General features: G+C 41.6%; 1 protein-coding gene across 3 annotated transcripts in view; it reads left to right on the forward strand.

The window, feature by feature from the left end:
* The window catches only part of ARHGAP26 (Rho GTPase activating protein 26), a 357,153-nt gene that overhangs the window by 188,133 nt on the left and 143,521 nt on the right, over positions 1-25,499 (forward strand). For all 3 annotated transcript variants that reach the window (XM_056851135.1, XM_056851143.1, XM_056851152.1), the window contains exons 13-14: positions 11,250-11,315; positions 12,867-12,941. In XM_056851135.1, the coding sequence (XP_056707113.1) occupies positions 11,250-11,315; positions 12,867-12,941 (141 nt within the window). The remainder of the gene's footprint in view (positions 1-11,249; positions 11,316-12,866; positions 12,942-25,499) is intronic.

Here is a 25,499-nt window from a genome sequence, read left to right on the forward strand (position 1 = left end):
TGCTTAACGACCTTCTGGATTAAACTGACTAAGAAAATGTTCTCTTTTTCGTTCTCCCTTCTGTAATTTCCAACATATACAGATGTTTGAATTGCAGCCAACACATTCTTTATATGGGTCTGTTTGCTCAGCAAATTCTTGTGCACTCTCTCTGTCAAGTAGTGCTCTTAAAATAGGCAGATATTCTTCTCTCTGCTGTTATTCCGGCCCCGGCAGTGCAAATACTGCATGACCGTGTAATGGTAGGAAGGGGAAAACGGTGCCTTTCCTTGGTGTGAAACTCCCCCAGACCAAGGGTTTCCTGGAAAGTGCCCTAGTAACTAACTGCCACCATTCAGGATCTCCTGAGAACGTTTAGACTGATTTATACTACTTTGGGGTTTGTCTTTTCTGTTTGCAGTGGAAAATTTGCCTCAGGAATAGGTGGGGCAATGGGAGGGAGGGAGGAAGAGCAGAAAAATTAATGCTTCCTTTTACTCAACCTGGTTTTTTTAATCGTTAATGGTAAACCAGCTTGTTGTAATTTGCCTGTGTGAAGTACTGTAAGTGTGTGAGCATGTACAGATTGTGTGTCTGCCTTTGCCCTGGTGTAATGGCCGTCACCTCATCTTGTGGTAGCAAAGTCCATATATTAATAACTCTGTTGTATGAACGTCCGTTTGTCGTGAATGTGCTGCCAAACAAATCCATTGGATAACCATTCTGATATTATTACTAAATTATTATGGGCGGGGCCAAACTTTTTCTCTGCACTGGTCATATTTTTTAAAAAACTCAGTCATGTAGAGTAAGAACATAAGAAGAGCCTGCCCGATCAGACCAGGGGTCCCTTTAGTCCAACATAGGGTTTCAAATAGGGTGGCCAACCTCCAGGTACTAGCTGGAGATCTCCTGCTATTACAACTGATCTCCAGCCAATAGAGATCAGTTCACCCGAAGAAAAGGGCCGCTTCGGCAATTGGACACTGTGGCATTGAAGTCCCTCCCCTCACCAAATCCCACCCTCCTCAGGCTCTGCCCCAAAAACCTTCCACCGGTGGCGAAGAGGGACTCGGTAACCCTAATGCCAAGGCCTTCCCACGATGCTGCCTGCTAGCACAGTTATTCAAAGGTTTGCTTCCTTTGTATATGGAGGCTTGCTTTACTCATTTCCACTAGTAGCCATTAATGGAGTTATCCTCCATGAACCTAACTGCCTTTTAAGCCATCTATGCTTATGGCCATCACTATGTCCTCTGGCAGCGAATTCCACAATTTAAGGACTTGTTAAGAAGGATTTCTATTTGCCTGACCTGAACCTATTCCCATCAGCTTCACTGGGAGTTCCATCACTATCCCCTTTTTCACCACCCCTTGCAGACTAGCAATGTCATCCTAAACAGAGTTAACCCCTTGCTAAGCCCATTGACTTCAGTATAGTTAGAAGGCTGTAACTCTGTTTAGGACTGTACTGTCAATAGTCTTTTTTCTTTTCTTTTGTTCTTTTCTTTTTATTCTTGAATGCAAAATAATTGCGTAACACGTAAGATGACACTATCAGAAATACAGAAAATTATTATTTATTGTTATCCAATAAAATTAATAGTTATCTCCTATAGTGAAAAGTTATCTAATAACATAAATAGTACTTTACTACAAGTATTAGTAAATAAAGGATAAACATATCTTAAAAACTGAAATGTAATGTAATTGCATTTAAAAATACGCATGCTTATTTAACTTAAAAGACTCTAAGTGCTGTATCCTTTCTTTTTAGAACAGTTTCTCCAGCTCCCGCAGCACTTTAGATGGTATTTTCTAGACTCCTTTCCATGTCAAGAATATCCTTTCTGACATGGTACAATTTAAAACTGGCATAATATGCCAGATAGGGCCCCACCCGAAATTATGGTTGCTATTTTATTTTTATTTCTGTGTGTAATCATTTCTAACACAGATTTTGCCTGTTTTGCTGCTGCAACACACTGAATCAGAGTCTTTGGTGAGTTTTCCACTGTGACTTCATCATCTTTCCCATCTATTCTGAGCCAATTCAGCATGTCGTTCTCCCCCCCCCCCCACCAAAGTACACTTTCAATTCTGTGCCTGGCATCAAGTTCTGTAATTGCAGTTGTGAAATAAACTGGTCTGTCTATTTGCAGGCTTGGAGCAAAGCTATAAAGAATGTGGAAATTTCAGCTTGGCATGTCAGCTGGTATCCACAAGTTTTTAAATGTATGCAGTATGCTCATTATTGATTTATTTGTTCAGTTTATATCTAGCCTATCTGTAACGTAGGTTGCAAAATACAGCTAAAAAGCTGTTTCTAAAACGTCAACATAGGTGATGCTTTCTCCGTTTTCCCAAAAGGCACACTTTATATCTGAGATAGTGCCATCTTCTGACTTGGAAGACAGAGTCTTTTAAGTTTGTCAGAGGGAGGAGCTCCCAGACTGGCAGGAAACAAGTTGTTGGGCTTGGGTTTTTTTCATAGAGGTTCAGCAGATTCCCCCCCCCCCTTTTAATTTTACTTTCTTCTAGTTTGGGGAATGTACACAAAAAAGGTAGGGGCTCTAAAGAAAAAGACTTGAAGGCTCTTCCCTTTTTTTTTTTTTTTTGCAATTTGTCTGACTTTCCTTTTGAGTAGAGACAGCACAGGAGCCAGTGAGTAAAGCACTTGAGGTTCTCAGGGGCCTGCTTTATTTCATCTCACTACTTCTCCAGCCAATCAAATGACTCATACTAGATCACATGGGCCCTCTTCCCTCTTGCACCTGGGAGCCAGAAGTATGTTTCTGGTTTAAAGGATAGGAAAAAGAAGGAGCTGCAACCATACAAAAACTATCCCTCTGTAAGAGTAACGAAAGAGCCCTATTCACACCCAAGCAGTCACATGGGGAGGAACAGGGAACCATGGTAACTTTGGCCTGGAGGCCTCATCTAATTGAGGAGACCTCATATAATGTATAATGTACAGAAGGGAACAACAGGTGGTGACCTTCTAGTCACCTAGACAGCAAAGAAGATAATATCAAGTGAAGAGACTGACATAAGACACGGGGAGAAAAAGTCAGTAGGTGACCATTGGAAAGGGAGAAGAAAAAAAGAAAAGAAAGCAAATGCAAAAGACATCAGCAAGAAAACGAGAGTACCTAGTAAAGATGCTTGACTGAAAGGAACTTTCAGAGGTTCAGCTGATAGCTCGTGTTGTTATATAGCCAGAAGTGGTTTTGGGGTGTTGAAGTTCATTTTATATTTTTGATTTGTTCATTGTAACAGATGAATGCCCTGACCTGGATGGCCCAGGCTAGCCTGATCTCGTCAGATCTCAGAAGCTAAGCAGGGTCAGCCCTGGTTAGTATTTGGATGGGAGACCACCAAGGAATACCAGGGTTGCTGTGCAGAGGAAGGCACTGGCAAACCACCTCTGTTAGTCTCTTGCCATGAAAACCCCAAAAGGGGTCACCGTAAGTCGGCTGCGACTTGAAGGCACTTTACACACACACACACACACACAACAGATGAATTGTTCATGTTAGTTGTTTAAATGTGTAGTATAAATAAAGCATCTCTAATGCTATAATTAATTCCTCTTTTGTAATTGAGGACTGTGGGCATTGCATGAGGCTAAGAGTCTGCTGGATCAGACAAGTGGTCCTTCTGGCCCAGGTTACTCTTTCACGCAGCAGCCAACCAGTTGTCTGGAGAGTCAAACATATAGGACATAGAGGCTGATGTCGTTTCCTTCTGCTGCCTCCCAGCACTGGTATTCAGAGGTTTGCTACCTCTGTATATAGAGGCTTCCTTCAGTCACCAAGGCCAGCCATTGGTGGACTTCTCCTCACACCTCTGTAAGGCCATACCTGTGTGGGGTGACATCCCAGAAGGTGCAGATTTAGGATAAAGAGGAAAGTGAAACACTGTAAAACCCCGAGGAGGAAAAACTTCCATCCTTTCTGACACAAAACAATACTCCCTTAGAACAGCCTTATATTTGTAAGTTTTTGAAGGCTGCTGACACACTCAATGCTCTTCCCCATTGTTCACAGATTTTCAATGTGGAATCTGAGCTGGATCCCCACAACACTTATTGGTCTTCCTTAGAGCACTGAAAATAGTTCTTTAGTGGCACTCCTGTGAGCGTGTCAGATATTGCTATGGTCTAAGCCTAAACTCTAACAATAGGTTGATAGCCTGGCCCAGATATTAAGCTTGAGGGTATTCACAGTTTGAGTTCTTTCAGTTGTGATGTACTGCCTAAGAAGAAAACATTGGTGCAAAACGGTCAGCATCTTTGAAAGAAAGATCATTTATTCAATCCTCATCTGCATTTTCCAGGCCCATGTTTAAATCCCACACTTTGCAGTGGAGAGAAGTAGGAATGTTCTTCTGATCTTATTACCCGTTTGCCTTCCTTAACAGATTGTGAGTTGATTCCTTTGGTCGTCAGTTGCCCAGCACAGAATGCTATCTGCTCAGCATGGCTGAATTTATGGCACTATTAATTCAATAAGGAACTGTGTATTTTTTCCTAAGGCTTAGATGCTATTGTGGCCTCACCCAGCAATCATGCTGAGTGTAATTCTATTTTTCATACGTCCCAGGAATTGCTTCTGCCAATTTTTTTTGTCCTCCTTAGGCATCCCAGAGAATGGGATATCTACTTAGTTATCTTTACCCTACTTTTATCCACTGTTGAGAGCCAAAGTAACTTACAAAATACAATTTAAATAAACAGAGAAAAACAAGGAGTACAGTAAACAATGTTCTGGGCTGGCTCAGGATCCAATGAGCCAGCTCACTCAAGGCCACAAGCTATGAACCAAGGGTCAAGGGTTCTTTGGCTCTTGCCAAAAGATTAATTCCTCTGTCTTTGCCCAAGCAGACATGCATAGGAAGGAAAACGGAAGCTCAGCCCAGATCATAGGCAACTGGCAGACATGTCCCCAATAGTTCCTCTCCCTTGCTAAGCCAGAGTTAGATGCAAGAAGGGCTTCACGGTGTTCATTGATATGGATGTCTCACGTTAGGGAGAAAGAAACCTTTGTGGTGTCCTTTAAACAGTCTTCACTGGGAAAGAAGGCTGTAATGGATGCCCACAGGGCAGTGAGAAAGGTTCTTCCTCATGGGAATCCAGCTCACTCGACTCGGAGAGCTATTTTCAGAACTTGAAAACTAAAGAACGTTGCCTGGCAGTTATTCTTAAGTATGTTGACCATGTGGGCAAAGGAATCTTTAGGAATTTCCTGAGTCTTGGTGCAAGAGGACCTGTTGAAAATAAGAAATCTGAAAAGCTTATTGTTTGAGGCAATTACATATTACTATGGAATCTTGGATCAGCATTCGTTTGTTGGTAATCTGGCACAGAATTATTAAAACATATTGACCTTCTCAAAAACATGTCATCCCGAGCAGTCTTGTTAGTCACTGGCTGTTAGTTCTGGATTTGTTCCAGATGTATTACAGAGATGTCAAGTGGGATTTAGAAAAAAAAAAACTGAGCTTCTGCAAACTGGTCCACCCTGGCAATTTTGGAGTATATGCCTCCATGGACTAAAATTTTGTTGTGGTTCCCTTGACTATATAACATTCTTCAAATACCTTTTTAAGCAAGGTCCCTGGACATTTGCTATATATAAAATATACTTTTAGCTGGGGTTGTCTTAGAAAAATGTAAGGAAGTAGGGGGGCAGAATGTTTAAAGGATATAAATACCTAACTATATTGTAGTGTTCAAACCCTAATTTGTTATAGCTCTTTGTCTGCACTAATATCCATGTTCTTCAGCTAATCACAACTAATCTTCAGCTAATCACAACTTTCTTAACTTTTTTTCAACCTTGGTTTTCACTAGTGATGGTAGACTTCCCACCACCCAATCCATACCATAAATAATAAATAGTAAAATCTTCATTCAGATGTTGTGGGGGGGGGGGGTCTAAGCTCCAGGTTGGGTTCAGTTCCATTGGACCCCTATCACGTTACTCCAGTAAGAACTGTCCCTGTTGCCTCCTTATATATTAGGATATAACAATAGGGAAGACTTGTGGCAGGTACCAGGGTAGGACCTATCTTGAGTTCTAGATGTTTCTCTGAGCATGCCTGCACAGTATCATATAGAAATTCTGGGAACTATGAGAACTACTTTCTGCTGAGCTCTTGGTGGTCACTGGCTCTCAGTCTTCTGCTCTTGCTCACCAAGATAAATTTGGAAAAGTGGTGAAGAAGTCTCCAAAGAAGCCTGTGGCATGGTTTGAAACAGACTGTTTCGGATCAGCCTGAACTCTGGAGAAGGGGATGGGGTTTGGATCCTGTTTTAATCTGAAGGTGTGGACCCATAGAACCTGGTCTCTCTCTCCCCCACACTTACCCAAACCATGTGTGTGCTCTGCACCCATCCATAGTTTTCTGATTTTTTTGGGGGGGGGGATAGGGTAGGAGTGCATATGCTGCCTGTATTGTAAACAGTAGCTCCTTGAACGTACTACATTATTTGGCTACTTGAAACTGCTGTGCAGTTAACTCAGATTATACCTGTGCATTAAGAACTTGTAGACTTCTAAAGCATCTGTACAGTTCACAGGTTAATCTTTAAGACGCATTGTGCATTATCTGCTCAGAAGGGATAGGAAACCAAAGAATCCTTTCCCGTGTGCATCAAGAATCCACAGCTCCAGCTGGGGCTTCTTTTTAGGCCAGCTAAAATTTCAAAATTCGCTTTCCTTGCCAACAGTAGGAGCTCTAACTGGGCATGCAGTTTTCTTGCTTGTAAGTAAAATAATCCCTTTTATTTATTTTTTTCAGATACCTAATTTAAATATTGTGCATAAATATTCACTATTCACACTAAAAATTATAATTAAAGATACCTAAATAAACAAATGCTTGAATAAAAAGTATCAAGGGCTTATGGAAAAACATTCCTGGAATCTCCAACAATGGATTCATGGATATGGGTTGACAAATTACTTTGCCTATTTCTAATTTTTTTAAAAAAGAATTATGGCATCTACAGATGCAAATGCTAAAGACTAGCAGTATCACTTTCTTCAGGTCTTTGGAGACTCTCACTTCAAAGCCAGTACAGGCGTTCAATCTACTTTTCCATACTGCCTTTCCGATGTACCTGTGGTCTCAGTATCTGAACTAAGGGACCTCATTGCCTCTCTTTCATCTGGCAAGGCCCCTTAAGAGGATATTTCCCCCCCTCCCCCCGAGCTTTTTAAGCAGTTTCCAGATTGGTGGGGCCCTCTCTTAGCAAGAATGTTCACTCAGATAAACTCCTCCGGACGTTTTTCCGGTCGGCTGGAAACAAAGTATAGTAGTCCTCCCCCCCACCCACCCCGTACATGCCTCTCTTTTGGGGGGGAAGAAGGAGTTGTCAGAAATCTCCCCTCAGTCTTCAGCAAGCTGTTCTGCAAAAAGCAAAAGCTCATGCAAGCGTACTGGAGGGGAAGGTTCTGCCAATTTCCCCCTTCCTGCTGCAGCATCACCTCTCCCCACTACCTCCAGTGCTGTTCCTGAGGGTCTGAGGTACAGCTTTTCAGAAGCTTTCACAGACTGTGGTGAGAAGGGAAAGTGGCAGATATCCTTTCTGTGAATTCACTTTGTCAATAATTGGTTGGTTTCAACCTAAAAAAAAAAAAAGCACAGTATTAGTTACATGGAAATTCCTTCCAGAATCCAACCTCTATAGTGTGTGTGGAGCCTCTGTAATCATTGTTTTTTACATATAACCTTGCCCATTGACCCTTTACAAAACATGGTTACTAGGTTTCCATTTGAGCTATTTCTGGAGTCAATATGTGAACAGTGTGTCAAATCTGATTTGTGCCTTCATATATCATTACTGCCATCTCTCCTCTAGAAACAAGTTCACAGGGGCCTAATTTCCATTCATGTATGTTGTAAGAAGGAACAGAGAAAATAATATATGCAGGTATAGTAGGTTCACAGCCCGCATGCCACTTACATGCTTTGTACCTGGGAATTCATACCAGAGTACAGTAAGCCGTGCAGGGACTGATCCTAAAATATATGGTTAAAAAACTGAAGCTTTCACCAAAATTAAAAAGCGTATTAAAGAGCTTGATTATAATGCACTATTTTTTGTGCTCGCCACGTTTGTTCATCCCATCTCTTCGGAATACCACCACCACATGGTTTGCCTGCTTATACATGTTATTTGACAACTCCTCGTCTTTCTAGAGCCTTTTGTTTAGCTAGATTGAATGCTAACCCCTCTATGGTTATGCAAGGCAGAATTCTGAATATACCATATTCAGCAAGGACCTGTCCTTGCTCTTCTGGCTCTATCGATTCACTAGCTCATGCCCTTTTGGAATGCCGCTTTTACGAGGAACTTCATCACACTATATCTCCCCCCTTTTAACATACAAATCTAATGCCTCTGTGTCTGACATAATGCCTTTTCTACTAAGCAATAGGGATCCCAAGGCTACATTGTCAGTGACAAGATTTGTTTCAGTCCTTATATCCCTCAAACACTAGATATATGCTGCTCAAGATCAATGGATCAAGGAGCTTCTAAGGGATAAAAGGAAAGGAAAATATATGGTTAAAGTCCATAATAAATTCCATTTTCCCGTATCTCTGAGAACTCAATTCATGTCATCTCTGCACCAGAATCGGGGTTTTTTTCCTGTAAGAATTTAATTTAAACCCCTTTAAAAACTTCCTTTATTTTCAAAAAGCTTGCTTCCTTTTTAAATTATTAGGAAATAGGTGAAGTAGGTTTTCCTTGGCAAACAATTGACTGCAAATAATAGGTTCCGTATTTTGTTCTAAACCTAACCAAGTTGTATGTTATTCCCTTGGGGATCAAGATCTTAAGCAGAGATGTGTATGACTAAAGCATCTAAATTCAGTTTGAAGAAGGGTGCCAATAGGAGTTAATTGAGTCTTCTTATTACCTTAGCGCGAATGTTTTAATTCTTACTCCACAGCTAAGCCAGATGCCTTCAGGACATCCTAATTTATGTGGAATAAAGATTTAATTCATTGTGATAATGCAGTATGGATATTTTGCAAAGCAAGCTGATTGAAAGGAACTGTAAAATCATTCCCTGCTTGGAGTACTGTCATTTGTTGGATGTAAAACTGGCACCCATTAGGAGAAGAGCCTTTTTAGTTGTTACCTCATTATTGCTTTGGTAGGGGAAATCTCACAACTGCCACTGGGGGGAAAAAACAGTTGTGCAATGGAAAAAATCTACTTTATGGATATTTAAAAATATTTTGTCAAAAGGCCTTTTTGCTGCCAGACTACTTAGCCTATAGTTTTTTATCATTATATTAAATAGTGGTCACTCCATTTTCTGATGTTCTTCTTACTGGTGATGTTTAACTGGTCTTTATCCCACATCACTCCACTTTAGGGTCATACACACGTGGCTGGTTTGACTTCTAGCATTAATTCAGATGCTGTGTTTTAGCTTTGACTTGAAAGCTGCCTTTAGCCATGAGGAAAGGTGGAATATCAATTATTTAAATTAATAAATATATTAAAAGAAACTGCATAGATCTAAAGGTCACTTTGGCAATGTTCATTCACATACCTTCAAGAAGGTGATACAATTTGATGGCAGTTCTAGGGGATGTGTACTATTAAAACTTTTTTTTTTTTGAATGGCAAAAGGTAGAGATGTTGGACAACAAATCATTGGGGGGAGGTTGCAGTTTTTTTATGCATGCACAAACCTGCCCATGAATAAAACATATCTCTGTGGTGCATGTGGGTATATTATGCTTGTATAAGCAAAGCTGCAGATTAGCAAGCAACATGCTATATTTTGTGGATACTGATGAATGCTGGTGGATGCTGACAAATACTGGTTCCAGCCATCAGCTGGCAACCCTAGCTAGGATGGAGCATGAAGCTCTGTCAAGAAACCAAGCTCATTTACTAATTTATGACTAGAGAGGATTTTTGGAGATAGTGAGGGGACAAGAAAGCGGAAGAACACGGGCAGCCCATTCCTTTTTTTAAAAGATATTTTATTAACATTTTAAAAAGAAAACCAAACAAAGAAATTGCATACACTTACATTAGCACAGTTTTAACTCCTTCAGGTAGTTAATGGGCAGCCCATTCCTGAAGGGGCAGACAAATAGGTGGTGGGCGGAGGCAAAAAATAAAGGAAAAAGTATTTTTGGAGAAAAACCCCATGGAACTCCCCATAGAGTTCCACGGGGCTGTTCCACGATTTTGCAGGCATATCTCGATGCCTGCAAAATGGATCCTTTCCAGCCTGAAAGGGGTTAGGAATGCCCCCAGGGAATGCCCCCCAGGACGCTCACATGATCACTTGCACTGAACACACGCCACCGGGAAGGCAATGCTGGCACAGGAGGCTCACACTGCTGCGTGGCACCCCAGGGCCAGTGTAAGTTGCCCTGTCCATGGCAGTTTGCATGAAGCAAGTGGCACGCACGCTGACGTAGGGGTCACACCGGTTCCTGTGCACCTCTGACAACTCCCTTCAGGATCGCACAGATAAACTAGAAGGATGAAAATAATTTACCAGCAGGCTGAAGCACATGTGATTAGTTGCAAGTTGAATGGTCTACCTGGGAGTCCATCAATTAGGTCAGGGGGTGTGCATCAGTTGGCCCGTGGACACCATTACTAGTGCCCCCCAAGTGTTTATAGAAAGTAGGAGGGGCCAGGTGGGGTTTTTGTCCAGTAAGGTTTTTGACTGGCCATTGGATATTTGATTGGATATGCAGATTTTTATAAACGCTGCTTTGGCAGCGGCTATCACCACAACACAAGGATCTTCACTGTGTGACTGAAGGTAAGTTATGGTAGCCATTTTTTTATTGCGCTCACCACACTGTGTCAGAATTCCAAAGGTGCCCGCAGGCTTTAAAAGGTTGGGACCCCTGAGTTAGGGCATTTCAAGACTAATTAATACAAAAGATATGTTATCAATTTTGTTTAGTTCACCATACAGAGAATTCAGGAAGACATGGATTTCATATCAAATGGTACAGTACTTTGGATTGTGGAGGGAAGTCTTTTTCCATGTTAATGTAGTATAAAATAAAAAGTTGTAATAAAAAATCCTTCAGAGGAATTGTATGATGATTAATCTCTGTCCCTTCTCAAAATGTTCCCCATTTATACACCAACCTTCTTCAGAATAGTGTGCTTATAAAATACTTGTGTAACCCCCCCAAATGCTGCATTTAGGATTATGTGCTTTGTATGAGTTGATATGTTCAAATTTGTTGTTCTTCCTTTTCAGCTGCCCAGCTGGATAACATGGGCTTCAGCATTGTCAAGAAATGCATACATGCTGTTGAAACAAGAGGTAGAGTGGCTTACCCACATATTCCTATTTTTAGGCTGAAATTTATCTGTTATCACCAATTTTAATTTGTCTTATAAGACAGATGTTACCATCTTGACACTTTTAAAACCATCACATTGGCACCCAGGGCATAGTCTGAAATTCAATTGTGTTGTGGGTAGAACAGAAGGCAAATCTTTAATAAAATAATGTTAAGCTTAAATCTGTTTCGTCAATCACTTGTTTGTTTATTTTGTGATTTATTGCTCATATCCAGAGAGTATTTGCATGCAGAAATATTTAGGTGTTTTTCAGACCACATATTCACATGGCTCATATTTATGCTTTTTAAAGAAAAAGCATCTGTAGACGCTTCACTACAAATTGTCATGCATATTTGCCACTCAGTCAGTAGACAATGAATGTTGCAATCAGAGTTTTAAAAGCATTGGTTTCAATGTACAATCTGATAAATCCCCCCCCCCCCCCCGTTTGAACCAAAAGCCTGGCAATTCGGTAATTCATGGGTATATTTATATTCTTGTATAAAACTGTACACACACAATATATTTTAAATAACGCCTGTATGAATAAATACAAGATGGGAGACACCATCAGTGCAGTCCTAAGCAGAGTTACACACAGTGCAGTCCTAAGCGGAGTTACAATCCCTTCTACACATGCAAATATATTTTAAACAATGCCTATATGAATAAATAAGAGATGGGAGGGACAAACCGTGCAGTCCTAAGCAGTTGCACACCCCTCCAAGCCTAACTTCAATGGAAAGGTATAACTCTGTTTAGGACTGCATAGAAAAGACTGTAGACCAGGGATGTCAGACTGTAGACCAGGGATGTTTTATTTTGGTTATGTTGCCAGTTGCAGTGGTAGATGCATTTGCCAAAGATCTGGAGCCTGTTACGAGGGCCGGATATGACATAAATGCCATTTGGGCAGGCCAGGCCAGGCCTCAACAGCCCAGATTGAGAGGGGGGGCTGCCTCAACTGGCTCACGGGCCAAATAAGAGATCTCAAAGGGACGGATCTGGCCTGTGGGCCTTATGTTTGACACCCCTGCTGTAGACGGAGGCATCACATTTCTGCATTTGCCCCTTGCAAAGAGTATTTCTTACCTATGCAATTACAGCTATGACAACTTCAGTACTTCCATGGGTCTGTTATTGTGGATTAAAAGTATACAAGATAGCCCTATTTTGTGTTTGCTGCTATTTTAATTCACCATGTAGCTGTGCTGAAATATTTTCTTTACTGTTTAAAAGAATAAAATATATTAAATCTCTCTAATGGAGTTGCATCTAACTCATTCTTTACATTTTCTTTGATACTGCTGATATGAGGAGTGACTTTACCAAGTTTCTGTTACGGTCTGTAATGTATACCTGAGGTCCTAGGCATCAAAACATGAAGTCATTCTGTTTTGAAAGTCCTTTTGGAGAAATAACAAATATTTAACTGGTTTAGCTCTAAGATATGTCACCTTCAACATGGAAAAAAGATGCCTTTTCAACCATGTCTCTAAATTAATAAAAATCTATTTTTCCTTCCTAGGTATCAATGAACAGGGTCTCTACAGAATAGTTGGTGTCAACTCCAGAGTACAAAAGCTATTGTGTATCTTAATGGGTAAGTAATCTTTTAAGAAAAAAACACTTAATGTTTTATTTTGGTTATGTTGCCAGTTGCAGTGATAGATGCATTTGCCAAAGATCTGGAGCCTGTTGATATGAATTCTGTTTGGAGAAAATTTATTTGCAGCATAAAGTCCTCATGGGGTAAGGATGTTGTACTGAAGCTTCATTGGGCTAGAACGCTTGTGTGTGTATAAAGTGCTGTCAAGTCGCAGCCGACTTATGGCAACCTCTTTTGGGGTTTTCATGGCAAGATACTAACAGAGGTGGTTTGCCAGTGCCTTCCTCTGCACAGCAACCCTTTTATTCCTTGGTGGTCTCCCATCCAAATACTAACCAGGGCTGACCCTGCTTAGTGTACATAATTAAAACAATTATTGTTTTTTTGCTGATGGAAGCTACTATCATCTCTTCTCGTCCCCACTGAGCTCTTGCCCTCTTGCTTCTGGGGTGGGGGGCGGTGGGACAGCTCCTCAGCAAGAAGCCTGTGGAGTGAACTTGGGGTCTGCAATGAAGAAGTTTTGTACTGGAATGCATTGGTGTGTATGTGGGATTTTGGATACGGCTGAAGAGAGCAGCAAAAAGGGTGTGTCATTTATTTATCTATTTACAAAATGTGTATCCTGCCTTTTGCCCTCACACGTGCCTCCAAGATGGCTAACATTTTAAAACACATGAAAAAAAATCACATTTTGATAACAATAAAATCAACCCCCAACACACATCATTAAACAAATTGAAAGCAGAGTTAAAATATTTACAGCGACCAAAAATAGCAATTAAAACATTGGTCAGGAAGGAAATGCCAAACAAAACAAAAAAAGTCTTCACCCACTGGTTGATGGTGGCAACAGAAGGGGACAGACAAATCACCCTGGGGAGAGAGCTCCAGATCTTTGGTCCTATGACCAAGAAGGTCCTCTTTTGGGTTGCCATCGGCCTAATCTCAGAAGGTAGGGGCACCTGAACCAGGGCCTTCAAAGATGATCATAATGGTCAGGTAGGTGTATAAAGGGAATAGGTGGTTGTTCAGATATGCTGGTCCCAAATCATATAGGGCTTTGAAGGTCAAGACCAGCACCATGAATTGTACCTGGAAACAAATTGGGAGCCAGTATAGATGGGCCAAGATTGGGGTGATATAGTCCCTATGACCCACTCCAGTCTGTACCAACTTTGGCCAATAAAGCCATACCATTAGAGGAAAGGAAAGGAACTGAAGTTTCTGAACACTTCTTAAGGGCATTCCAATGTAGAGATCATTGCAACAATCTAATCTGGATGTAACCAGGGCATGCATCCCAGTGACCAGATCTTTTCTGCCCTAGAAAGGCTGCAGCTGGCTGTCCAGTTGAAGGTGGTAAAATGTACTCCCGACCACAGCTGCCCCCTCTTATTGAGTGGAAGGACTAGGTCCAAGAGCTTGTTCCTTCAAGGAGATTGCAACCCCATCCAGAACGGGTGACACATTGTTGTTGTTGTTGTTATAATAATAATAATAATAATAATTATAATTATTATTATTATTCCTGCCCTTCCTGACTAAAGCTGGAAATGCCAGATGAATAATTAAAACCTTAAATAGTGGCAAACAATAATGGTGCCCTTAAATCAGGGGTGGGAAACCTTTTTCCTGCCAAGGGCCATTTGAATATTTGTAACATCATTCAGGGGGCCATACCAGGCATAGATCTCCCAGCAGGGGGTGAGAAGGGAGAGGCTAGGGTTGCCAGGTCTCCAGCCACCACCTGGAGGTTGGCAACCCTAGGAGAAACTATCCAGAGAAGGGAGGGAGGGAAAGAAGGAAGGAAAGAAAGAGGGAAATGAGAGAGAGAGAGAGAGAGAGAGAGAGAAAGGGAGGAGTTCCTGGCTCCCCCCCACTCAAACCTCCCCAGCTTCTCCTACACACTCACACACACACTCACACACACCAAGCATAATGGGTAGAAGCCTCCGCTGCTTCCTCCACGCCCCCCCCCATACACAAGGATGCACCCGGCTGCAGGAGCAGCTGGGCATAAGCGGGAAGGAGCCTCCGCTGCTTCCTCCATGCCCCCCCCCCATACACAAGGATGCACCTGGCTGCAGGAACAGCCGGGCGCGAGCGGGCAGGAGCCTCCGTGGCTTCCTCCACGCCCCACCCCCGCTCATAAACGAGGATGCACCCGGCTGCAGGAGCAGCCGGGCGTGAACGGGAAGGAGCCTCCACGGCTTTTCTCCTGACACATTCTCTTGACCCTGCGGCAGCAATGGCGGCGACTTCCGCGGGAAAGCCTCGCGGGCCGCAGCCAATGAGGCCCGCGGGCCGGAGGTTCCCCACCCCTGCCTTAAATCAAGAGTCAGACCTTCTGCCCACCAGTAGCACTTCCATCATGCCAGGATTAAGCTTCAGTTTATTAGCCCACATTCACTCCAAAACTGCCTCTAGGCACCACTTCAGGGTTTCTACAGATTCCCCGGGATTAGCTGGAAGTGCATGGTAGAGCTGAGTGTCATCTGCATATTAGTGAGTTCACCCAGCTGTTTTGTATATATAGGGGACAAGGCGTAACCTTGCCAAACCCCATAGGCCACAGGCCAAGTGGCTGAGCAGAAGTTCTCCAGCACCATCTTCTCGGTAGGACCAGAACCACCAAAGAATCCCAACCGAGATAGGTAGTCCAGAAGGATAGTGTGATCGATGGTATTGAAAGCCATTGAGGGGTACAGGAGAATGAACAGTTGCAATCCCTCTGTCCATCTCTCAGTGCAAGTTATCCACCAGGGGTATCAAGGCTGTTTCAGTCCCATAACCAGGCCTAAACTCAGTTTGGGAGAGATCTAAACAATTTGCCTCATCCGCTAAAGCTTGGAGTTGTCCATCCACCACCCATTCAATCACCTTGCTCAAGAATAGAACATTTGAGACTGATAGATGATTATTGAAATCTCCTGGGTCCAGGGTAAGCTTCTTTAGAAGTGGATGCAGTACATTTCTTTTTCAAGGCTGAGGCAACCACCCCCTCTCTTAAGGAAGCACTAATTATCTCTCTAACCCAGTCAGCCCCCCCCCCCGAAGATTTAAGTAACCAGGAAGGGCAAGGATCATACAAGCAGGTGGTAGGACTTAAACTTTCAAGGATCCTGTGGGATCAGTAGACAAAATCTTCTATCAGCAGAAATGCTCTGGTAGATCCAAACCCTTTGTTGCACTTGTCTACATATGATAATTCTTTATTATGCATGCAATACAAGTAATTGTCTTAGATATCTTCACGTTGAGGTTACTGTATTTCTCCAACAGCTTGTTTAAAATGTTTCTTATCTGAAAGTACTGAAAAAATAATGGCGCTTCACCCTCTTATTTTCTCAACTGTATCTGGTAAAGAAAGAGACTGATATTTTCAAGTAACATTTCAGTTGAATCCGGTTTATATTTTCTCCACAAAATACTTTGACAGCTCAGGGCTCAAATGCCTTGTATACTTTGTACCAGATATCTAAACCTGAAGCAATCAGGATTATCCACGGTTGAACCTCTTTTATAACTAGGCCTCTTGTCAGCAGCCGTCCATGTTGGCAGCCACTTGTAGCAGTGGTGAAAGAACAAAGAAATTTTGGCATCCTGTGAGCCACTATATCATTTTCTGGCGATTCCTAGAGCTACCTTACATCATTTCTGGGTTTTGCCTGGAGGTGATATAGTGGCACACAGGATGTCATGGGCCCCCATGTCCCTGCCCCGAACCTCCTGCCTAATATAATCCTTGACAACAAATATAATCCTCAAGTAAAAAAAAAAACATGATTCAATGAGGTTTCCAGAGCTGAAAGGTTTTTTTTTAATCAGTATCTTTGGCCAAATGCCAGTGCTTCAATTCCACTGTTCTTTCTGCTTTATAATATAAAGTTTGGTCAGAATCTCCTAAACCTCCCAAGAGGTCACACAAGAACATTTTATACTACTCTTGCTGGTTTCTTTGACCAAGTAATATTCATTATTAATGTTTTGCCACTTGTTCAGTATAACTGGAAAAACTACTGAAGAGATAAAAGTAAACAGAAAGAGAGGTCATGGGAAAAGATTCATTTTAATGCAAACGGTTGTACCCAACCATAAGAACAAATAAAATTATCAAAATTTCAGTTCTTTTTCTCTTTTCTCCTTCCTCTGGCGGGCAGGTGGCAATCCTATGTAGTAAACCTTTTCCAACTCTATAATATTGATTTAATTCAGATATGTAACTTTCAGTAATTCAGTTCTAACTTTTGAGGATTCAAAGTTACTTTATGCTCATTTTCTTGGGAATTAATATGATTAATTAAATGTTTTAATTGGATTTTTTTCTTACAAGTAAATATATATTTTTTAAAACTCCTCTTATGTGAGTCTTGAATTAAGGCTATCCTTTTTAAACGATAAGCCAATTAATTTTTGCAAAAAACATTAAATTGAATTTTTTTTTCAATACATGTATTCACTTCCAATTGCAATTCTGCTTTTTGTAGCAACCACTTGCCTATTCTCCACTGAGTAGTAGAGTAACCTACAATCTATCAAGAATTAACAATAGGAGAATGTTATGCATGTGTCTGAGACTTATTGTACCATTCAAAGCAGAGTTACTTCCTGATAAAGCCTTTGACCTTAGTGTATTTAGAAGAGTGTAATTCTATTTAGGTTGGCCAGCTAATCTTGACTCCTTTAATTTTTGGACAATCTTAAAGGCAAGACAAGGAAAAGTCTAACTTTTAATATGAATATCATCATAATCAACCTTTATTGCTCATTGACAGAGTCTTAAGCATTACATTGTACAAGGGAAACAGTTTTGCGAAAACAGCCTGATCCCATTTAAGCTCAGCACAGAATAGAACCATTTTGTTGTGACGATTTTACAGCCATTACATGTGTTTAATATGAATTTGGGAATAGGAGAAAAAGTATAATCTGTAACATTTGGATGTAATGATCTGTATAGTTAAGACTGTTCTAATAACAAAGGAAAGCTTTAGGCAGTGAATTAGGGTTTTATATCATAAGCCTGTCTAAAATAGAATTCAGTACACCAAAATCTCCTTCTGTTAGTTGTTCAGTCTAATTCATTAAAATTCTGTTTTAAAAAAAGGCTTGTTTTTAGTATGACCCATACACACAAATAAAGGACTGAATCCAATTGTCCTAGATGGAGCGGAGTTGGCTTTTTCAGAGCAGGTTATAGGATCTTGGGGTTGCTCATGGCCGTTTGAAACACAGGTTGGCATGGTGGCCAGGAGCACCTTCTATCAGTTGCATCTGATTCACCAGCTTTCTCGTTACCTGGACTCAGCTGCTCTGGCCACTGTGATCTATGCTTCTCTAACTTCATGGTTGGATTACTGCAACACACTCTACTTGGGGTTGCCCTTGAAGACAACCTGGAAACGACAATTGGCGCAGAATGTGGCAGCCCAACTGTTGTCGGGGCTAGCCACCCGAAACATATGTTGCCCATTTTGAAACAGCTTTGTTGGCTGCCATCCTGTTCCCAAATTGAATTCAAGGTGACCTTGAAAGTTCTTCATGACTTAGGACCCACATATTTGAAGGCCTGTCTCCTTTCATATATCCCTGTGTGCCAATTATGGTCATCAATTGGCTGTCCCACTATTTAGGGTGACCTGTCTGGCATCAACCAGAGCCCAGGCCTTTCCCATCATGGCTCCAGCTCTGTGGAATGGGCTCACTGAAGAGGTAAGGTGCCCTCCTTGGAGATCTTCAGAAGGCAGGCACTGCAGTGCTTGCTGGTTTGCCAGGGCATTGGAGGGGGTTTAAACAGCAGGCATCCTTTAAGGGGTGGGGAGGGATTTGGGGCTTGTTATTTTATCTTTGGTTTTGGCTGGGGATATTTTAAATTATTATTGTAATCTGCCTTGAACCAAGAGGACTACTATATAAATAGTTCCCGTCATCCTTCTTTATTGCCAGTGATTTCACTAATAAGGAAATATTTGTTGGGAATTTTATAGCCACTCCCCCCCACCTCTCTCTCTCTCTCTTTTTTTTTTGCTGAAACCAGAAGGCATATTACCATGTCCTAAATTCATGTTTTATGAAACAAAAACCTTCATCCCGTGGCCCCATTTTTAAAATTGTTTTGGCCTATTTAGGGCAGAAATGCTGTTGTATGTGCATACTGACACTATGTGATGATCTCACATTAATGTTATGGAGGTTTCACCTTCTAGTGAATAAAAGTTGGTAGTCCTGATTCATGCTGACTAAATTCAGAGTGTAAACCTAAAGGGTTGTAGAAAGATTCCTGTTTCTGATGCGTAAGCTTAAGCCAGTAACAACATACTCAAGTCATTTTTCATGGCTTGTCATTTAAGACAAAGTTTCTTCTCATAACTTTTGTACACCTGAAAAGATCCAAGGCACTGAATGTTGACCATTTTGCCTGTCATTTGGGTACAACTGATCCGATTACTTACATGTGAACATTTTCAAAGCTTTCAAACCCTGCAATTACGTATCAAAAATTTCTTCCTTCTGGCTGCTGTTTCAGAACTATTTCTTCTTCTTCTTTTTGGTAACATTGTTCTTGTTAATACTTGGTTGGATCTAGCACAAGATCACCAACTGTCCCAACTTTCCCTTCCACCCAGTAGTTCCCACCCCGGGAAAGTTGATCCTTGGAGGTACGAGATCCACATGCATTAATAGCTCACAGGTCAGGTGACTGCATTGGGGGCGGGCTAGCTAGTAAATTCAGTTCCTTCCTTTTATCTGTGGAGCTTCACTTATGGGAAGAGGGAGCAATGGCAGCCCCTTTCCCCTCCCCGCTGCAGCCTCCTGTCTTATGTGGCAGTTATTCCACACGGGACCTGAGCAGATTTTACTCCCTACTTCAGGCCTATATTTAGAAATGAACTCGGTTAACGTTCTAGCTTAACATGAGTTTAAATGGCAAATGGATCAGGTTTCAGGGAAACACATCTGGCCTTGAAAGTGACGGTGCAATTGGGAGCTTGTGGAGTGACGTTTGTATGTTAAACAGGAAGCACTTTATTGCTGATGTGGCCTGAACTTGGAGCCCTCAACGGACTAAGTATTGCATGAGCAGCAGCTGTGAGAGGGCTCGCCGCAGACATCCGGCGTGATCTTGATGAGCCAGGGCCTTAGAGCCCCTAGCTTTTCCCACAGCAAAAGGAGGGAATAATTGTCCCCTTCAATTCCTTGTGCAGTGTCAGGATTGTAATATGAAAAGGGATGTAAATGAGAGAATCAAATATGGCTCATTCAGCTCAACTGACATTTTCAAAGGTGGCCCTTTATGACTGTCACACACTGGGTAGCAGGAGGGGGGGGACAGTAATGCAGAAACTTGCTTCACAGCTATAGAGTGGAGCAGTGTTGAAGTTTGAGTGAGCATACAGAGTCCTAATCTTGTCATTCTAATAAGAACCTGTCACTTTCCCCACTGTTCCTTTGGAATAGTTAAATTGTGAAACTCCCTGCCCCAGGATGTGGTGATTGCTGCCAACTTGGAGGGCTTTGAGAAGAGAGTGGACATGTTCATGGAGGACAGGGCTATCCATGGCTACTAATCAAAATGAATACTAGTCATGATGCATACCTATTCTCTCCAGGATCAGAGGAACATTCCTATTATATTAGGTGCTGTGAAACACAGGCAGGATAACGCTGCTGCAGTTGTCTTGTTCATGGGCTTTCTAGAGGCACCTGGTTTGCCACTGTGTGAACAGACTGCTGGACTTTATTTATTTATTTATTTAGTATTCGTTCTTCTATGCCGCTCTCCCTGACAGAGCCGGGATCAGAGCGGCTGACAACAAAATTATACACATTAAATTCAGTAAATATAATTGAAACTTTTTGTATAATAATAAAAGCTCCATATATATGAATATTACTACAATCAGAATATGCTGGTACATAAGTACCTAAATGGCTCAACTCAGCAGTGTCTCCAGTGTGCAAAGCCAACAAGAAGGGCAAGTCAATGGCAGAAGTCCCCCCCCCCCCAATCTAGTAATCGACTAGCTAAAGAAAAAGCTCGTGTTGAAATGATCTCTCCGCTGTTGGTAAGATTCTCAGGCTGGGATTCAGTAGATAGGGTCGCGAGACTGTTAAGCGGCGAGAACCCTCAGGTTACAACTCAGGTTGCCATATTTTCTGCTGTCTCTATGAAGCTTCGTAAATCTCTGCTAGAATGATGTCATTGGCACTTATTGCACTTTTTTACACTCCATCCATTTTACAGGCCGGGTAGAACTCCTTTAAGTCCTTCAGGGTTCTAATCTCATTTGAAGGCTATTCCACCAGGCAGGGGGCTAGGGCAGAAAAAGCCCTGGCCGTGGTTGAGGACAGCTGGACATTCTTTGGGCCAGGGACCACCAGCCGATCGTTAGCTGACAACACTCTGGGGGGTGTATCAGGGCCTTGGTACACCTTGATGGGCCTTGGTCTGATCCAGCATGGCTTTTCTCATGTTCTTATGAATTAGGAATAGGGTGAAGCTGCACAACGAAAACTCTCCTGTGGGTTTCTGTTAGCTCAAAGCTTCCTACTTTTAGCCACATTATCATACAGGGAGATCCACATAGTGTATTATTACATCCCATATTTTGATTTATGATGTACATACTTTAGTTGTTTATCTCTGTGCAAGACACAGTAATCTAACATCTTCATGGACATAAATGACTGTCCTGCACTGCCAAAAAGTGTCAGGTCTATTTTATTATAGAACACACAGGAGACATGTTATTGTGTATTTTCCTCCAGTATTAAACATTTTTTATCAAGTTAAGCCAAACCAGAGTCTGTAAACCAGAATTATGGCAGAGGAGCTGTTAAGTTAGATTGGCTAGTAATCTTTAAAATGCAAAATGGGAAGTTTTAAGAGGATTTGTAGGTTTGTTACATATGTACGAGAAACAAGGATTGAGGAGGCAGCAAAATGGGAATATAACAGGGGATTTAATGTAGCGAGCCAGAGAAAGAATAGAGATGTCCGACGGAGAGAAATAGAGCAAGGCATGGCTTTGCAAATCTGTCAGATTCTGCAGCAGACAAAATTAAGATATGCTTATTCGCATCATCCAGACTTCACTTCAATTATGAAGGCGATGACTTGGATCCTAACCATTTCTTCCATTGCTGCAACATGTCCTCCATTGCGGGAAGCGGTGCTCAGTTGCAAACACATTCCTTCAGCACTAGGCTCTTCTGCTCAATGCAAGATGCTGCACAGAAGGCATGTATCTCTGGAAGAATGTGTTCTGAAGAAGAGCACATGCTGGGGAAACGGAAGAGAGGGTTCAGATGCAAGCCTTGCCCTATAAGGCAGTGATACGCCTGGAATATATATATAGCACCAGCGAAAGGACTGCATAATACTTGCCTGATGTATATGTAATATTCTCAGGTTTTCGCTCAGTTATATAAAGCGAGTATGTATTCATTTTCTCCGGGAGTAAATTGATAACGTGTGTTGTATTCCTGCTAATTTTCAATATATACATTTCATAGCTTCTTGTTTACCAATTCTCAGTTCAATAGTATGAGACTGCTTTGAAAAACGAGCCATTGGGCTTGAATCCACTTGAGAGAGAAAAGAACATGGTTCCAGTATAACTAAATTTGCATGTTCTTGTGGGGAGGGGAGGGGAAGGTGGCTGGCCAATATGTGGACCATATGCTGTTTCACGGTACTTCTTGTAATTCCATATTCTTTAATAAAGGCTCATTTTACTTCTACTTTCTTTTTAAATCAGTTGAAAAGCTTCCATTGTGTTTCGTTGGAATCGGTTCAGAGTCTCAGATCTCAGATATTTTTGGCATGGCTTGTACCCATTTTCTTAAATTTCGGTCATAGTTCGTTTGAGCCAACTGTATTTAACACTATCTTGTATTATTCAAGTTTTGTTCCTGAGCAAATGTTGGCAGATTTCAAGTTGGCTTATTTACTCATAACATTATTAGGGAAGTTTGCACATTTAATGTATATTGTCATTTTCCCAAAGAATTGTTGTTGTCTTATAACAAAGTTAATGGTTCAATTCCTGTCAGCACAGTGATGAAGCAGGGCCACCCACAGGCAAGGCAGTGGTTTCTGTGTACTCAGAGCATTCCCAAGGTACGCCGAAAGATATTAAATTAAGAAGAAAAATGTAGAAACCCCTGCCAGCCTAATCAGGACTGAACATTTTAATTAGGTTCTTTGAGACACCATGACATTGAGGGTAGCTAAGTGTATTGGAGAGGCGACAGCATGTGAGTGGTTTCATTAATGTAAATATTAACACAGGATATATTTAGTCCTTTTGGACTCTAGGGGGAGCTGTAGCATATTCTCTCTGCTGTTCAGGACCTGTTGAATGCTTCTGTTGTTTCCCCTCTTGCCTCTTGTTGTGCTCCCCCTCTGTCTAAGTCAGTGCTTATATTTAAAGGTCTCTGCTGTTGGAAGGTCTACAGTAAGTGAATGCTTTTTGCAAATCCTGTTGTTGCAGTAAACTGTATTGAAAGCAACTCTAAGCACTGGTTTGAAAGTTGTCAACCTTTATCTTTTGCGCTCCGTCATTCTCAGAATTTTGAAACAATTTAGCACAAGTGCCCCACACAGAAACACCTTCTTAATTTGAAATAGAAGCAGGTTAGAACAATTAACTATGTTTATGTATATGTGCTGTGTTTGCTTGGTTCATAATACTACTAGCATTTATTTGCCAATGTTCCCACCTAATTTACAAAAAGGAAAGATGAATCAGTGATGCCTTTTTTAAAGAAAAATCTGGAGGTCTGATCAAAGGAAGCAAGGCATTAGAATTCTAGAAGTATAAACTCTTTGGTACCCAGTTGGAATTTTAGAGCAGGGAAAAAAACATGTTTCTGGCCTATGCGTTTTTGTAGAAGTTGCATATTTTTTACTGGGAGGAGCAGAATGTTAGTACTTTAAGTCCAATTAGTGGATGGCAAATGAACTACAGAGCGTTAGTGAAAGAAGACTATAGACCCCAAACGATAAGTACATTTTCTTTTGCTTCTCTGGACTCTGCTTGGTCATCTTTAGTATAAGAACTCTGTTGGAAAGTTTAAAGAAAAAGGGATGGCTGTGTAGTGGGGAAAAAGATACTCCCCCCAGAATTTCATATGGATTGGTTAGATAAAGGGCAAAAACCTTCAGTTGCAAGGTAATCTTGAAAATGAGCTTGGATCCACTGTGCTGTTGCTTCTCCCAGGCTCGAGATAAGTAGCAGTCTTCAAAAAGGTTTAAAAGTGCACTGAATTTCTTCTGCATCCTTGCCGCTTTCTGTAGACCTGTTCTAATGTTGCATTGGGGTGAAACAGGGCTCCCTGCAGCTGGATACCATGGAAACCCTGTAATACTAATTGCGCCATGTTTCAGCCATGGGAAAATGTGTAAAAGCTGTTTCCTGTTAATTTCAAAAACAGTTTTCTGTTAAGTGAGTGGGGTAACAGCTTCTATGCTAAGCCCCGAATGCCATTCTGTAGCCACAGGGTCATCGTGCCTTGCTGGTGGAATGGTTGTCCTGTGAATGTAACCAATTAGACTGGACTCTGATTTTATCCTGTGGCGTGGTTGCTGCTGGGAGCTCATACCGTGTGGGCCGTTAGCTGCTTGTGTTCACATGATATGGGGCAATTTTCAACCACCCCAGGTAAAACCTCTCATTGAGAGTGGCTTGATTAAAAAATTGCCTAAACTACATGCTTTATACAAAGTGCGCCCTGTGGTTCAAATTCTGATGGGAGCATCGCTCATTCGGATAACATCTAATTCTCTACATAATGTCGTTCTTGTCTCCTTTATCTTCTAAGCTGCTTGCAATGATGGCTGAGTTGCTTCCAGCTCTTATACACAGCAGGGAACTAGGAATAGTTTCTGGGTAGAGGAGCTTAAAAATAAATTAGCGAGGCCATTCTTTTCTTTTTGTTTCTTTGGGGATTTGAGTATCTATAAAACAGTCCATCTGAAATTAGCTGTGCATTTAAAAGAGCTTTTGTTATCCATTGGAAACCTCCCCCCCCTTCAGCTAATGCCCATTACAGCTGTACATAATTGCACTTTTCCCAATTTTGAGTCTCTCTGTACACCCCATGCAGGGTGTACAAACAATAAATCTTGAGATCTCCCAGTACCAGGTATGGACTTTCAAAGTTTGATTATAGAACAGGGCACCTAGGTAAGGGGATTGAGTTAAATCCTGGATTATAGTTGACTTTCTGTTTACTGACCTGGTGATCTGCAGCTGAAACCTATGACCAAATGGTTTGCTGATACCCATGAGTCCGCCTGTCTAGGAAATAGATCAGAAGGAAAACAAGCACACCGCTATTTTGTATCTTGTCTCTTTACCTGGCCCATTTGGTTTGGACTGCCATTCCACCCTCTGCCTGAGACTGTTGAAATCTGCCAAGGCATGCTGCCTTCTTGAATCACTGTCCTTCTCCTGCCTGCCACATTCACAGATAAATAGTCTCCTAGGAAAGACAGCGAGAAACAAGAATTAAAACTTTTAAGAAGGCTTAAAAAGAAGCAAACAA

The sequence above is a fragment of the Euleptes europaea genome, chromosome 1 (assembly GCF_029931775.1).
Source record: "Euleptes europaea isolate rEulEur1 chromosome 1, rEulEur1.hap1, whole genome shotgun sequence".
Taxonomy (NCBI): Eukaryota; Metazoa; Chordata; class Lepidosauria; order Squamata; family Sphaerodactylidae; genus Euleptes; species Euleptes europaea.